General features: G+C 49.3%; 1 protein-coding gene across 1 annotated transcript in view; it reads right to left on the reverse strand.

Annotated features, from left to right (window-relative positions):
- The window catches only part of PAPPA (pappalysin 1), a 258,399-nt gene that overhangs the window by 91,985 nt on the left and 149,997 nt on the right, over positions 1–16,417 (reverse strand). Inside the window, exon 10 of the mRNA XM_061163313.1 lies at positions 15,797–15,990. Within this exon, the coding sequence (XP_061019296.1) occupies positions 15,797–15,990 (194 nt within the window). The remainder of the gene's footprint in view (positions 1–15,796; positions 15,991–16,417) is intronic.

Here is a 16,417-nt window from a genome sequence, read left to right on the forward strand (position 1 = left end):
ATTTAAGTTGGAGGCCAAGGCTTCGGGGGTGGGAGCCAGAGAGAGGGAAAGTCCAGCAGAGGCCCTTCTCATGACATGGCCATGGGCCCGCTCTGGGACCTGGGGCCGGAGCCACAGGGCAGCTGGCCTGGCTGGCTCAGGGCAGGACAGGCCTCCCCGAGGCTCAGGACTCAGCTCAGAGACTAGGCTTTGGGATGGGGAGGGCATCTGGACCCACCTGTTTGTAATTTCAGGGGTGCGGGTAGGGGATGAGGCCCGTGTTTGTTTTAATTATTATTATTGTTGTTGAAAAGGGAGGGGAAAAAAAAATGAGCAGAAACTGCTAACATCTGGAGGCTGCTGTCCAGTTACGTAATCTCCCGAAGCCGAGGAGGGACACGGGATCCCCAGCCAGATGGTCCGTGGGTGACTTCACGGTACATGTGTCTCCTCTGGCAGTTAAGATGCTGACAGGGTTAGAAGAGTGGGTTGCGGGACCTTTTTAAAATTCTTGAGGGGTGAGGGATGGGGGCTTGGGGGGTTGCACCCAGAGATCTCAGTTTTCTTTTGGAACACTCAAATTTTGCTCTGGCCAAAGCTCACGTACTTCTTATATTTCTCTCTCATTGATTCATTCATGCACTCATTCAATATACACTGACATGACACCTATTACGAGTTAGAATCTGTGTCTCATGATGTCTGAGGAAAACGGATCGCAGAGAAGGGGAGAAAAGGCCATAAAGATAAAATCTCTTCCCCAAAATAGCTCCCAAACCCAGGTGGAGGAGAGGGTGGAGGGTAAATGATGATGCCAGCAAGCACCCATCCAAAACGTGGTGGGCCCTTTGCTCAAGGTTTGTGCAGGCTGAGAGGAGCTTGGAAAAAGAAGTTCCCAGACAATCCGCGCCCGAGCGCCAGGCCTGAAATGACGAATCTTAATGTCAAGAGGCTGGAGAGCAAGGGCTGGAGAAAAAAAAAAGGCAAGAGAAGGAGAAAAACTGGGCCACAGCTGAGCCATGACAAACCCAGTTTCCCAGATGATGTCAATAGCAGAAGCATGAAGGATAAAGTTTGAGATGTAGAATTTTGCTGCAAACACAATTCCGAGGACATTAGTATTTTTTTAAAAAATCACATTGCTAACTTTATGTGTTTCCAAATTGTACTGAAAGTAATGAATGACATTTCATGAATTCTAGATTAGAATATAAAAGCAGCCTAGATTCTGGAAGAGACCAAGAGGGTGCTGTTATCTTCAGCTAGAAGGTGCACTCAAATCTGGATCGAGACCCAGAGATACTGGCAGCGTGAGATGAAAATTCGGAGGCATCACCAGCCTCCAATATGAACCTGCAGCAGTATGAATCTGACGTGTATTTCAGAGATTGGCCGCACCGTCAGTTTTAAAACAGGACTTCGAGTGTGGAAACACTTCCAGTTCTAGACCAGAATACCAGGATAGTGTCATTCTAGTAACAGGGCCAAGCAATGCCGTCTGCTCTAAATCCAGAACCCCCAAATGCCTGTGCCAGAAAATCAGACACCAAAGACGGAGAACCCAGATCCAGCGAGCTTTACTCTAAAATGCCCTGTCTACAGGCTCGGGAGTGGAATTGGGAGACACGGCCAACCGAGGAGCAAAGACTGAAAGTGGAAGTCTCCAACACAGCTCGGAGCTACTCGGAGTCACATGGGCTGTCTGCGGAAGCCTCCGGACTGCTCCTGTGTCTACTCTGGGATCCCTGAGATGTGCACGGGTTAATGAGGGAAATGGTGACCGTGTCCAAGCTTGGGGCCCGGTCACTGAAACCCTGGTTAAGCATAGTTGAGCAGTGGTTAATGGCAGTCTTGACCACAACTGGCCTATTCGAGAAAGGTCAAGGGAGTGATTTTTCACTTAAAAACAGCTGTGCATTGAAAGAACAAGACTTTCTCAAGTTCATAAAACTAGGAGTTTCCAGGTTGTTTTTGTGTTGTTTTCTCTCTTCCCCTTCCTCATCATCTCCTACTTTCCTAATAAAGATGTGTGTGTCCCAAGCTGTGACCAGGATGAAGGACGAGTCACACTGCCTGCAGGGAGCCTCCTCACTCAGCGCCCAGGTCACGCAGAGCGCCTCATCTTGGGGTCTGCCCTTCACCACAAACCTCAGGGTTTTCTGATCCCCTCCAATCACCCTGGGAGAAAGCGCTGGAAACCCCCGAGGGCGTGCCTCTCCTCTTTGCTTTTGAAGAGCAGCAGTCCTCTTGGCAGGTCTGCTCCAGTTTGATTTCTCCAAGGAAGAGGCTCTGAAGGATGCCATGCTCTGATGCACGCAAGGACCCAAGGACAGGGCTGGCATATGCTTTTATCAGCTCAAAGGAGGGCTCACATTCTGAAGGGCGGGGGTGGCATCTCTCTCTGGCCTTCCTCCCCAGACTTCAGCAGGAGGGACAGTGACATGCAAATTGGGAGCTCTGCCCATCAAATGTCTAATGGACACTGCTGACTCCCGTGTCCACCACCCCAGCCGCAAAGCTCTCTGAGGGACAGAGGCCATCTGCAGTGGTGCTCTCCCCCAGGGGACCCTTGGACGAGGCAGCACACATCTGCAAAAGAGCAGGGTGTTGAAGCAGCTGTTCTGAGACACGGTCCATGGGAACCATCCCAGTATGATCTGGGATCCACAGTATGACCTTCTGAACAATCCTACACCTGCCGCTTTGTTGAACTTTCCATGAGCAGTGGAAGTCACACACATTCGAGAGTGCGGGCCAGAATTCACTGACATCATGACTGAATGCTCTAAGATGCCTCAGTTCCTCCACTGAAAAATCAGATGACGAGAGCTACTTTGGAGGGTTGATCCAGGGTTCAAAGATCCCTTGCACATCCAAGTGCTGACACACAGCCCTGCAAGCCAGAAACACGCTTAACATTCCCCTCCGGTGCCCCTTCTCACTTCTTTCCTCCTGGTTCTAGAAGAAGACAGTCCTGGGCATGAATTCTAGATTTCCCTGCCTCGCCCCTAGCTCGTTGTAGAAACTTGGGTAAGTTATTAATACTTAACCTTTGTGAATCCCAACTTAGTCCTTTGTAAACCAGTGAAAGTGAGTCCCTACTTCCCAGAGGGGCTGGTGGGTATAAATGTGCTAAAAACAGAGTGAAACTCTGGGTAGAGGTCCTGACATGGAGAGCCAGACCATCTACATAGCTATCATCATCAGCTATTGTTATTACTATTATGTCCCTGGTAGCGCTGTCATTTATTATTATTTAGTCATTCCTTTGCATCTGTCCCCTCATTATTTTTATTATCAAGTAAGCTTTGTGAGTCTCAGCTTAGTGCTCTGCAATCAGTGAAAGTTAGTCATTATCTCTTAGAGGCGTTGGCGGGTGTAAATGTGTAATAACACCGTGAAACTCTGCGTGCTTCCCAGGTAGCAGACTCTGTTCTAGACCTGGCATACCTCAGGGTGTAAGATGGAGCCCAGCTACTTGGCAGTTCATGGGACATGTATGGAAAATCATAGACACAAGCAGACGCAAAGTACTGATAAAAGGCCGCTTGTGCTGGGCCACGGATGGTTCCAGAAGTGCTATGTGGTATCAGAGAGTGAGGGCCGCACGTGGGCTGGGCTGGTCAAAAGAGGCCACATCAAAGAGGCGCTGGTTGAAGCAGACCTTGAAAGGTAGTTAAGCTTTAAACGAGAGGACTTCCCTGGTGGTCCAGGGGTTAAGAATCTGCCTACCCAGGCAGGAGACCCAGGTTCCATCCCTGGGCCGGGAGGATCCCACGTGCCGTGGAGCAGCTGTGCCCGTGAGTCATAATTGCCAGCCACCACTACTGAAGCCCATGCTCTAGAGCTGGGTTGCTCTAGGCACTGAGCTTGCATGCTGCAAGTACTGAAGCCTGCCCACTCTAGAGCCCATGTTCCATAACAAGAGAAGGGAAGGCACTACAATGAGAGGCCTGGACACACCACAGTGAAGAGGAGCCCCTGCTCACCTGGAGAAAGCCCGTGCAGAGCAAGGAAGACCCAGCACAGTCACAAATAAAGAAATTCCTTTTTAAAAGGTGGATGAATGAAGGATGGTGTTTCCATGTAGAAGAAATGGAAACTCCAAGGTCTGTCTGTGGACTGCAGATGGGTCCATTCTGTCTGGCAGGCTCATGTCTAATGAACCTGATAAGACAACAGGCCATGAGGAAAAGCTGAGGGGAACAGACCATGGAAGGCCTTACCTGCTAACACTCTGGGATTTTATATGCCGTGGGGAACAATATAGATCTTTCACAAGCAAGAGATCCCTGAGACCAATATTTATTGTCAACGATGGAAAAGGTACTACAAAAGGAAAAATCCTCCAATAAAGATACGTGCAGACTTAAATGACTTAAGATGATCTATCACAAAAAGATAAATATGTCATATTTCACTTTGGGAACAAAAGAAGGGTTACCCCCAAAAAAATAACAAAACAATTCTTGGGAGAAGTAGCATGCCCACTGTAAAGCACGTGGGCTGTGGAGCCTGAAAGCACTGGCTTCACTCCTGTTCCACCACCTGGAGGAAGGGCTCTATCTGGACTTCTGCTTTCCCATCTGTGAAATGGGAACACACTTCTTACTAGATTATAAGGATTTAATGCCATAACCAAAGTGAATCCGTGTAGACAGCAGTTATTACCTGCCAAGCAATGTTCCATATGCTCTTTGTGGGCCGTTTTCTAGAATACTCACAATTGCCAGTTCATCTTCCTATTTTACAGATGAGGAGATGGAGGCAGAGAGAGGCTACAGTCGCCCTGGGTCTCACCATAGGCGGCAGCGCGGGGATGTGATAGACTCGAACGGCTCCAACGGGGTGGCTCAGGGTCTGCCTGTGGCTACTTCATTTTAAATCCGTTAGAAGCTCAGTTCCTTAGTCCCCTGAGCCCCATCTCCAGGGTTCGATACAATAGGTGGCGAGGCGCAGTGGTGCCAGGATAGAACACGTCCACCGTCACCGAAAGTCCTATCGGGGGACGGATCTGGAGGGTGGCTCTCTACACTGGCCCGGTTCTACCTTCTCTGGCACGTAAACCGACCAGAGCTCCCCCGTGCGTGTCAGTTCATCTCCTTCCCGCATGGCTCTGCATTACTTTTCTCTTCCCAGACCCCTTGCCTCAGGCAGCTGTGTTGCAGACCTCGGCATCACCCTGGCAACAGCCACCACTCCTGAGAGCAGCATCCTGCCAGCGGGCCAGATCTCTCCCAAACTCACGTCTCTTTCCCAGGATGGAGACAAAGGCAGGCTTCAGGCAAGCATCCCCTTCCACCAGCTGGATGTATGGGTCCAGTTTGGGAAAGGCCCCAGGGCGGGCAGGAGCCCCCCAAGGAAGGCTTTGCTGGACCCCCCAGCACAGAAGCTTGCCCCTCACCATGGGTACCTGTCACGTGCCTCTCTGAGTCCACTTCTCCCTGAAAAATGAACACCCTACAAATATATCCTGGCACATGGATCTGGCCAAAGAATTAGGTGAGTTTTAAAAAAATCTGTGTCTGGGGTGGTGAGGAGGGTAGAAAGCTCTTTTTGGTCTGATTCTACAGACAACGGGCTTTCCAGGTGGCACAATGGTAAAGAATCCTCGTGTCAATGCAAGAGACGCCAGAGACACACATTTGATCCCTGCTTTGGGAAGATCCCTGGAAAAGGAAATGGAGACCCACTAATCCACTCCAGTATTCTTGCCTGGGAAATTCCATGGACAGAGGAGCCTGGCGGGCTCTTATGGTCCATGGGGTTGCAAAGAGTCAGACACAACTGAGGGAGTGAGCGTGCAGCTTCTATAGATTGTCTAGGTTAATTTTTAAAAGCAAGGATGTTGGGGTGGAGAGTGGGGGACAGGGGGGTTGCAAAACAAACAAATGAACACACACACACACACCCCACCCCCAGAAGCAAAATGCTGTGTACACCAACATCCAACTCTCCTCAGACCCCCATCCTTCGGGCCTGGCTTGAGAAAGTTTACTTCCAGACTTGAAGAAACGAGCATGTGGTTTTGGGGACAGAATCCAATACCGCCAAAGCCGCGGGCTCAGCAAGCTCAACCGGCTGCTGCTTCCTAAGCGTATTACGGTCTCGGAGAGCAAACGCTGTTTACATATTTGACATGTTTCTTGGGTACAGGACATGAAACTAAATTATACAGCAAAGACCATGCTGGCTAAACACCGGTGCCCCCACTTAAAAGAACAACAATAATTTAAAAAAACAGAAAGAAGAGAAAATGAAAGACAAGGATGGAGTTGGGTCTTGAGGGAGCCTGAGTGGACGGCAAGGAAGGAGGGAAAGGGTCTGGTCCTGAAGGGATGAGGAGGGAGGGATGATGTGGAGAATACAGACAGCAAGATGGGAGAGGGGTGGGCTGAGAGATGCAAGAAAGACAAAGGCCTAGGGATCTTGCAGGAGGGGCTGTGGTGTGAACTGGCCCGGCCGTGTCTGCTCTCCACAGAGAGCCAGTGGAAGCCGCCCCAAACCACAAAGCCTGGCTTGTTCTTGGGCTGCAAGACAGGAGTCAACTGGCAAGCGAGAGCCTTCTCTGCTCCACGAAGCACCTTCCTGATAACCTGTGCGTGTCTGCTGCCCGGCCAGCGCACCCTTCCCCGTCAATGCGCATGTCTCCAAGAGTCACTCCACGTGCCTGCATGCCACAGTGGTTTGCCCAGGTTTTTCTTTCCTTCTTAGAAGTACCTGTGTCAGTGTTCCCTGTCCTCCCAGGACGCTACAGATGACTTGAGGGCAGGGGTTGAACTCTTCATCTCAGTCTCGACTCCCTGCTGAAAAGGATGCTCTAGACATAGTGAAAGGTTGAAGGCCGGAGGAGAAGGGGACGGCAGAGGATGAGATGGTTGGATGGCATCACCGACTCCATGGACATGAGTTTGAGCAAGCTCCGGGGGTTGGTGATGGACAGGGCAGCCTGGTGTGCTGCGGTCCATGGGGTCACAAAGAGTCGGACACGACTGAGCGACTGAAATGAACGGCGACATAGTAGGTTCACAATAAGACTCCAGTGGGTTTTGGATCCAAATATCAGAATTGCTTTCTAACAGATAGGGATTGAGGGGTTTAGGGAAGGTGTTTCATCACAGCTGACTCTTCAGTGAAATAAGACCAAGAGACTCTCAAAAGTCTCTCTCTGCTTAGACTTCTGTAGCCCTAAAGAGTGTTGCTTTAAAAATAACAACACAGAACTCAGTGTTTCCTCATTGGATCCCTCAGTTGCTAAAACTCCATGGACAGAAAGAAACACTTCTTTAAAAAGTTTTTAGTTGCCATCAGAAGGAAAACTACATCTGTGGATCAACTGTCTCATCCTTGACAAGCCATAGGAATGCTGTCACTCCTGTTTTATAGATTGGGTAGAGGCAAGGAGAACCAGCTTGCTTGGAGGGACAGAGTTGGTAATTGGTGACCCTAGAATCAGAAGCCAGGTTGAGTTGATCCTAAATCTCATTTTTTTTTTCTATAAAACTCTCATCACTCAAAGTTGGGGAGGCACAATCATAGTGTCTAGCATTTCACAGCTTTGAATAAAGCTCGAAACAGTGAAGGACTTAAGAAGGGAGCAAAGAAGAGGGGTGGAGGAGAGTCTGGTGGAGACCTTTGCTGGGGTCATGAAAAATTTGATGGATTTAAAGTCTCCCCCGCCCCCAGCCCATGTTTCCATGTCAAGTCCAGGATGTTATAACCACCAGGGCAAGGGGGTCCGTTCTGATGCAGGAACTGACTTTCAGTCTTCTGGAGGGGTTTTTGGGCTTCCCACACCAGTGGGACAGACTGTGACAGGCCATGGGACTAACTGTTCTGTCTCCTTAGATGACTCACACATGTGCTCTTGAAAAATTATTCAGAAACCACCAGAAGAAAGCAGATCCCTTGGGTACTTGGGAAAACTGCTTGGAATCTTCTCTGACATTTTGGCGCATCCCCTCAGCCTCCCACTTCCCCCACCACCAGCAGATGCTGTCCCATTTCACTAGCGAGAAGACATGAACACTCTGGTAAAGGGACCTCAGCTGAGAACTGAGCCCACAATTGCCCCCCAACCCCAGCCCTTTGCCAATACGAGCATCAGCAGAGAACGGCTCATCCATGCAAAATGTCCACATGGGGCTGTTTCAATGCAATACCAGTAGCTGGTGCAAGAGAAGAAAGAAGTAGAAGAAAGTGTGGCACAGGCAAGACCGTCCACCTCCCGCACACATGGAAGGCAGCTCTTCATTCTGAGATGAGAAGTGAAACTTCAGAGTTTCATAAGATGCTTCAAACCCCTCTTTCAGGAGGTGCTCCTAGAGGTCAATCCTCACCCTGAAATAAGCATCTGACCTGTTGGCCCCCAACTCAGAACCTCAGAGAAGCTCCTCATCACACTTGGGACAAAGTGTAGGGACTTCCCTTGTCCAGTGGTTAAGACTCTATGTGCCCAGTGCAGGGGGCCTGAGTTCACACCCTGATCAGGAAGCGAGATCCTCCATGCCACTAAGAGCTTGTGTATCACAACTAAAGATCACACATGTCCCAATAACGACCCAAGATCCTGGGTGCCACAACTGAGGCCTCGTGCAGCCCATAAATAAATAGTGAAGTCTAAATTTCAAGCATCTGAAGGTGGCTCCCACATCATTTTCATAGCCCATCTCTCTTGAAATCCCCTGGATCTCATTCTTTATTTCCCCCTGAATTTCTTATGGACCTTTCGATGGATGCCCGTCTCCCTGTCTCTCTGTCTCTCTGACATGATCGTCCTTCCAACACCCCTCTACTACCCCAGATTATCCTTCCAGTCACAGCTCAGCGATCACACCCAGAGGAAATATTCACCCACCTTCCCCTTGGCTCCCCGGTCCCAGCACGTCCTAGCCTGCACTGTGGAAGCCTGTGGAAAGATCTCTTGCCCTTACGTCCACAGGACCCAGTGGATTTCCACTCCCTCCCCCTGGATACAAGGATGCAGGAGACACAGATGCATGGTCCCTGCATTCTGGGCCTAAGACTTGGCGGCATCAAGGAACGCGCACCTCTTGCGATTCCCTTAGAAACATCTCAAGGTTTCCCGGGTAGAGCACATGGTTTTGTGACAAACCTGGCAAACGGAACAAAGGTTCCCCTTCCACCTGCAATTGTCCTGTTGGTGTTTTCCTTCATGTTCTCTCCCATAACCCATAACTAATTAGCCATGGAGCCAAAAATCTAAAAAAAAAATATCTTTTTTTTTTTCCCACATTCAGTGTTCAGCAACTGGAAACATTTCCTGAGCTTCTCCCATATTTTCATGAACGTGTTGTAAGTGACTTTCTGGAAAGGGCAACACTTAAGCGGAAAGAACGCCTGCCCGCAGGTAGAGATGTTGGTGGCAATGCAGAAACAGTGGGGCCATACTGGGGGTCCTGGAGAGGGGGCTTCCCACTATCCTCGAGGTCCCTGAATGTACACTAGGCAAGAAAACACGCAAACAGCAGGCTTCCGCTCCTGTTCTCCTGCGTCAGCCACGGAAGTGGGCATGAGCTGACTTGCCCTGCACCCAGGCTCCTGTGACGAACCCCGCGACCTGAATCCTGGTTGTGCCGCTGTCTCTTAGAAGGGCGCGCCCCCCCAAACGAGTCAGCCCCTCGATCCCAGAGCCTTGCTGTCCCCATCTGTCAGAGGAGAGCAGCAATTCCTACTTTTGCAGTGGCTTAAGTCAGATTAAGGAATTTGATGCGGAGCCTAGCTGAACTTGGAAAATATTATATTTATAATTTGTCCAGGACCTTCTGAAAGTGGGCAAAGGACTTTTCCATCCCTACATGCTGGCTTTCATCCCTGCTGGCTGAGTAAGCTGATAGCAGTGTGGTTTCTTCCTCGGGGAAACTCCCTCTGAATCTCAGACTCTTGGGCCTTGGCTGCTATTTCCAGCCGGACACACCCCTCCCACGGACTAGTGAGCACTGAGGGCTACGCAAGGACCAGCACTCCTCTGGAGTTTCGCAAAGTGCCTGCTCCAGTCCTGAGGGTGCAGGAAACTTTTGTTAACGCGACTGCGCTTATTCACCCAACCAAACGCTGACTGTGCTTCTGTGTTGAGTGGCTCATTGGAACGAAGGTGCAGAGAGGAGGCCTGACACCAACCGAAGAGGGAATTAACACATGCACTACCCGACACATGGGAAACTAACAAAAAACAACCACCACGACAAACAGTGCTAAACTTTTCCTCTGCATTCATTTCCTTAATCCCCACCAAACAGATGCCACCATTCTCTCTTTCCAGAGGAGAACACTGAGGTTCCCGGAGGAATAACTGGCTCAAAATTCCCAAATAAAAAGAAAAGCTATGAGGGCAGAGCCACCTCTGCACGATTTCCACTCGACCCCACGGATATCTATGTTTTCTATCTGCTTACACTCCTCAGGGTAGGATTCCTTCATATGTCCACTTAGTCAAATGCATAAGTCAACAAATCCATCAGGGCAAATTATGATTTGTATTTTAATAGAGGCACACCATGTTCTGGATATGCCAAGGAACAGGTAATAGCGATTCTCAGTGAGGTGGCAAAGGACCGATATGTCTAATCATGGGTCAGTGGATGCAAAGTCAGAATCAGTCACAAAGGAAGGTGAGATGCAAGATCTTCCCATGTGACCACCAGCTCAGCCTGAGTGCCTTGTGATGGCAGCTTACTGCATCTCATTGAGGATAGCGCTCATTCTAAGCAAGGCTGTCTTTACTTTGGCTCTGAAACTACAGCCCTGGAAATGCTTAGTTTAAATGTTACCCTCAAAGGATCAACCAAATAAATCGGTTGGTTGACTGCAGGTCCATAATCCCTGGGAGAGCACTGTGCATTCCGATAGCCTCGCATCTCCACCACCTCCTGTGTGGGAGGAGGGAGGGGACTGCTTGGACAGGAGGGACCTGGCTTGGGTAGAAATGCAGTGGGGAGCAGGGGGGCGGGGGGGGGGGGGGAGGGCAGAATGAAGGAATCTCTGCTTCTCACTTTGGCAGCCTGTGGTGTAAAGCACCCGAGAAGTGTGAGACCTGGAGACCAAATGAGAACAAGACGGGATCTTTGCAAACACTTAAACCAAACTGTGCTGGGCTTCCCAGAAGACAGATAACTCTATATTTTCAATTTGTTCCATTTTTGTTCTGTCTCAGGGACCTCTTGAATTCCAGCAGGGCTGGGAAGGTGCACGGCCAAAACATCCCAAGAATGTCTCCTTATTATAGGATGTTCAGCCCGATGTGCACAGCCAGGGAGGTGTGATGCTTCTGATAACATTTGGATATAAGACTCGATGTTCGGGGCAGAGGAGCTTAGCTCTTACCAAATTTGGGCATCTTGTTTGAGGGGGATGGACAAGCAAGACCGGGGACTTTGAGAAGTGGAGGGTTCACACAAAAGTGGAAATGAAAATTTTAATCATTTTCTAGACTCATCTAGCACAGAGAGGTAGAACAGCCTGCCTGCTGACTGACAGGGCTGCTCCTCTCGAGAGCATCCTCACATTATGGTCTTGCACACTCACAAGGTCAAGGTTGGGTCTCCTTCTTCTTTGGTTTCTTCCATGGGCCCTAGCACAGAGCCAGGAACATAACTCCAATAAACACCTGCATTTATTACTTTTGCAACATCAGGGGAAATACAGAGACTAGGACAAAACTGGCTTATAAAGAGGAAATGGACATGGCTGTGGTCACTTCATCACCCTCCAAGTGGATAGAGTGTCCCAGTGAACACCAGGGTACCAGCAACGGGGATGCTTAGACAGAGTGGAATCAGCCTGAACTCAAGCTATGGGCAGTGCCTGGGAGATTTTTGCTGTTGTTGTTCAGCAGCTAAGTTGTATCTGACTCTGTGACCTATGGACTGCAGCACACCAGGCTGCAATGATCACAAACTCCTGGAGTTTGCTGAAACTCATGTCCGTTGAGTCAGTGATGCCATCCAACCATCTCATCCTCCATCATTCACTTCTCCTCCTGCCCTCAATCTTTCCCAGTATCAGGGTCTTTTCAAATGAGTCGGCTCTTCGCATCAGGTGACCAAAGTATTGGAGCTTCAGCTTCGGCCTCAATCCTTCCAATGAATATTCAGGGTTGATTTCCTTCCGGATGGACTGGTTGGATCTCCTTGCAGTCCAAGGGACTCTCAAGAGTCTTCTCCAGCACCACAGTTTGAAAGCATCAGTTCTTCAGTGCTCAGCCTTCTTGGTGGTCCAACTCTCAACATACATACAAAATTACTGGAAAAACCATAGCTTTGACTAGACCGACCTTTGTCAGCAAAGTGATTTCTCTGCTTTTTAATATTCTATCTAGGTTTGTCATAGCTTTCCTTCCAAGGAGCACGCGTCTTTTATTTCATGGCTGAAGTCATTGTCTGCAGTGATTTTGGAGCCCAGGAAAATAAAATCGGTCACTGCTTCCCCTTTACCCCTTCCATTTGCTATGAATTAATGAGATCAGATGCTATGATCTTGGTTTTTGAATGCTGAGTTCTCAGCCAGCTTTTTCACTCTCCTCTTTCACCCTCATCAAGGGGCTCTTTAGTTCCTCCTCAAGCACCTCACGGAGCATGCACGGTACAACCAACGCAAAGAGCTATCCATCCATGGCTCTTTCCACCTGACTCACAGTGACATTTTTCAGGAACCTTGCTACTCCCAGCTCCTGAACAGGACCACACATTCCCACACTCCCAGGGTTGCCTTCTAGGAGAGCCTTTCCATCCTCAATTCCCCACTATGGGCTGTGTGACCTTGGGGAAACCACTACATGTCTCGGTTTCTCCAAGGTGAGTAGTAATTCTTCCCTTGAAGAATGGCGAGGGGGTTGGTTAGGAAGCACGTATGAGGGCCCAGCTCCATGGCTGGGGGACCTCGACAACCGCTGGTCCCCTCCCCACTCTCTCCCCTGTGCTTCGGGATCGCTGCATGGACCTGGGCTCTTGCATCTGCAAGGCCTGCTCCTGGAGGATGCTCGCGTGTGTGTGCCTGTCTGTGTGTGTATAAAACAGACAGAGAGAGAGGAGGAGGAAGGAGGAGGAGGAATGTATAATTGGGTTAAGGGAAGGGAAGGTGCTCACGGGGCATCTAAGAAGCCCACAACTCCCTCTCTCAGGCCATCAACCTCTTCTTCCCTGGAGGCCCTGACAGGGTGAAAATTAACCACCAGCCTCCTCTAGTCACCACGCAGGGTGATGAAGGCCATGGTCACACTTCCTCCTCTTCTCTGCTGTCAGAAGGGAGCTATGTCTACCCTCCAAGAAGGGGCTTGACTCAGTCGTGCAGGCTATACGTGTGCTGTCTGTGTGTGTGCACATGTTGGCCTGTGCACGACGGGGCTGGTGTGGGAATGGCTTCCAGGCACTCACTTTGAGACAGGGAACTGGGGGGACTTTTGTTCTGCCAGCCCCCAGACCCCCCGTCCGGCCCTGCACCCAGGCGGCACATACCTCCCCACCCCTGACCCTGTATTCTCCAGTGAGCTGATCTCATTATGGCAAATTTAGTTACAGCTGAAGTCTCCCTGTAACAAAGATTATGTCCAAGCCCAGGGTAATGGAACCTCGTCGATTTCATTAAAATAAAATTGGCTACAATGAATAATTCAATAGGATGATTTTGTTTCCTCAGCCCCTCTTTGTAGATCGAAGAGCGAGTATTTATAATGATTTTTTTTTAATTGGATTGTTGTTTAGGAAGAGATAATCACCCATGATTCCTGACAGCCCCCTCCTTCCCAGACTGGAATAATTGCCCAGGCGAAGTCTCTTTTCAAATGCTAAGACTGGAACATTCTTTCTCTCCTTTTCTCACATTAGTAGCAATAACCTTTGGTGGTTTATAAGCACAGCTGTTACCTCAACACGTGGTCATGTGAGATTCTGAGTGCGTTAATAATACCCTTGTTTGAATGATGTTTTTAAAACATTTCTAGAAACTGGATGGCAGGGTTGAATCTGGAATGCCTGGCTCTATCACTGGCCAGCCCTGTTGTGCCTAAAGCAGGACACTCCTTATGAGAAAGGTAGCAATGTGTGTGTTTATCTACAATTAATTAAACACACATTGCTTGAACTCCTGGTCTTACCTAAAACCTGTGCTTGAAGATGGGGAACAAAGTAAATAAAACCTTAAAACTCTTTTCACAAAACTAGCAGCCTGAGGGGGACGCCAATATGGAAACGGGTAATTAGAGCTCAGAGCATGGGTTTCACCCAAAATGATCTCAGCAAGTACAGAGGTGGCATGGGGCAGAATGAGCGTAGGCAAGCATTCATTCATTCATTCATTCAGTCAGTCATGCACCCAGCTAGCACTACACACGACAAACATTCGGGAATACCTTGCTTACATTTCTTTCCATCCTCCTCAGGGACAGTCCGAAACAAACGAATATATAATCTGATGCAGGTAAACGCAATCAGATAAAAGAACAAATGATCAAATAAACACTATAAGTGAGGTTAGATTCCTTTGTACCTCTTCCAGTGATGTTCCCTGGGCCCCAGGAGGAGGTCCCATGTCTCTTTCATCTAGAAACCAGCCCCCTCCACCCTCACCTCACCCCTCCGCCGACCATGAGTCAGGCTAGCAGTGTTAGAGAGGAATGGGGAGACAGAACGGCTCTCCTGCAAGGCCAGGTGGGAGGCCGGCCTCTGAGACGGCCGTGGGGTGGGGTGGGAGGAAGCGCTGGTGTGTCTCTGGGAAACGAGAGTCTCGGAAGAAGGCAGGTGGTCACTGAGCAGGATAATTGGAGAGGGGACTCTGGGGACAGCAGGGCCATCCCTAGAATCACACAAGCTCCGGTGGCCCTGGTGCTCTCGCTCCCTTGACTAAGCTGATGGTCCCTCGGGGAAGAACCCTGGGACATAAATAGTGCATTCGAGAATGAGGAATGAGTCACAGCTTTTGAGTGTTGGGAAGGTCCTTGGAGAGCATCCAGCTCAACTACTCTCTAATTTAAAGATGGGGAAAATGGGGCCCGGAGAAATGGGAAGACTAGTCCAAAGCCGCACGGCGCATCCATGATGGAGATACCATATTCACGAGAGCGTGCTAGAGGAGTAGCTCTAGCACCCTCCCCTGTCAAAAGTGAGAGTCTCCCTGAGAATCTGTTCTCATACCATTGAATGCCAGTGGTACATCCAAAATGGAGTGCTTTCCCCAAATATGACTTCTAGCAGGAGACACAGGAGAGTCATTACCCCTACTGTGCTAATGCTTCTTGCCCTTAAAAACTCCAAATCCAACTGCTGACCAACAAGTCTCATGAGATCTCAGAATTACATTTGGCTATTGGCAGCAACATGGATGGACCGAGAGATTATCGTACGCCGTCAAGGTTTGTCAAAGCTTTCCAGGACACCAAATCGGTCACTCCTAAAGGAAATCAACCCTGAATATTCACTGGAAATAAACTGATGCTGAAGCTCCAATACTTTGGCCACCTGATGCAATGAGCCGACTCATTGGAAAAGACCCTAGTGCTGGGAAAGATTGAAGGCAGAAGGAGAAGAGGGCAACAGAGGACCAGATGGTTGGATGGTATCACCAACTCAGTGGATGTGAATTTGAACAAATTCACATAGTGGGAGATAGTGAAAGTCAGGGGAGCCTGGAGTGTTGTAGTCCATGGGGTTGCAAAGAGTCAGACACAACTTAGCAAGTGAACAACAACAGAGGTATAGTCAAGTGGCCATGTCCAGCGACACTGCCTTTGTGATGGGCAACCTTGAGGGGCAGAGCAGCGATCTGGAATGTCTGCAGGAAACGTCAGGCGTGGTTGGGTGCTTACCTGGGACGCTGCTGGCTGGCCAATGATGACCCAGCCTGGGCACTGCTGGTCTTGGTGGGACACTGTGGCATTGGACGCCCACTGATCCAGGAACCCCTGGGGCGTGTAGACACCACAGTCCTTGATGCTGGTTTTCTGTTCAAACTCCTCACATACTCCGTCACCATCATGGAAATAGCACCGGCTGGGTTCATCTGTGGGAGACAGACATCGAAGGGAGAGAACAGATCAGTGTCTGTTCTTTGGCCCTGGCTGCCACCAGCAGTTATGGAATCAGATACACAGAATCACCAGCAAAGTCAAGCCCACCACTGATGGTCACCACTGACTGTTATTCAGGCTTTACAATGGAGATCTTGCCATATGAGGCAACACTGATGAACCTGGAGGACATTACATGAAGGAAAAACACCATATGATTCCACTTATATGATGCATATAAAACAAACTCATAGAAGGAGAGAGTAGAATGGTGACTGCCAGGGGCTGGAAGGAGGGGTGTTGAGATTTCAAATCCACTATTCAAACGGTATAAAGCTTTGTTACGCAGGATGAATAAGTTCTAGCAATCTGACGTGAAACATTGTGACTATAGATTAAAAAAAACAAAAACTGTATGTA

The sequence above is a fragment of the Dama dama genome, chromosome 16 (genome assembly GCF_033118175.1).
Source record: "Dama dama isolate Ldn47 chromosome 16, ASM3311817v1, whole genome shotgun sequence".
NCBI classification, from domain to species: domain Eukaryota; kingdom Metazoa; phylum Chordata; class Mammalia; order Artiodactyla; family Cervidae; genus Dama; species Dama dama.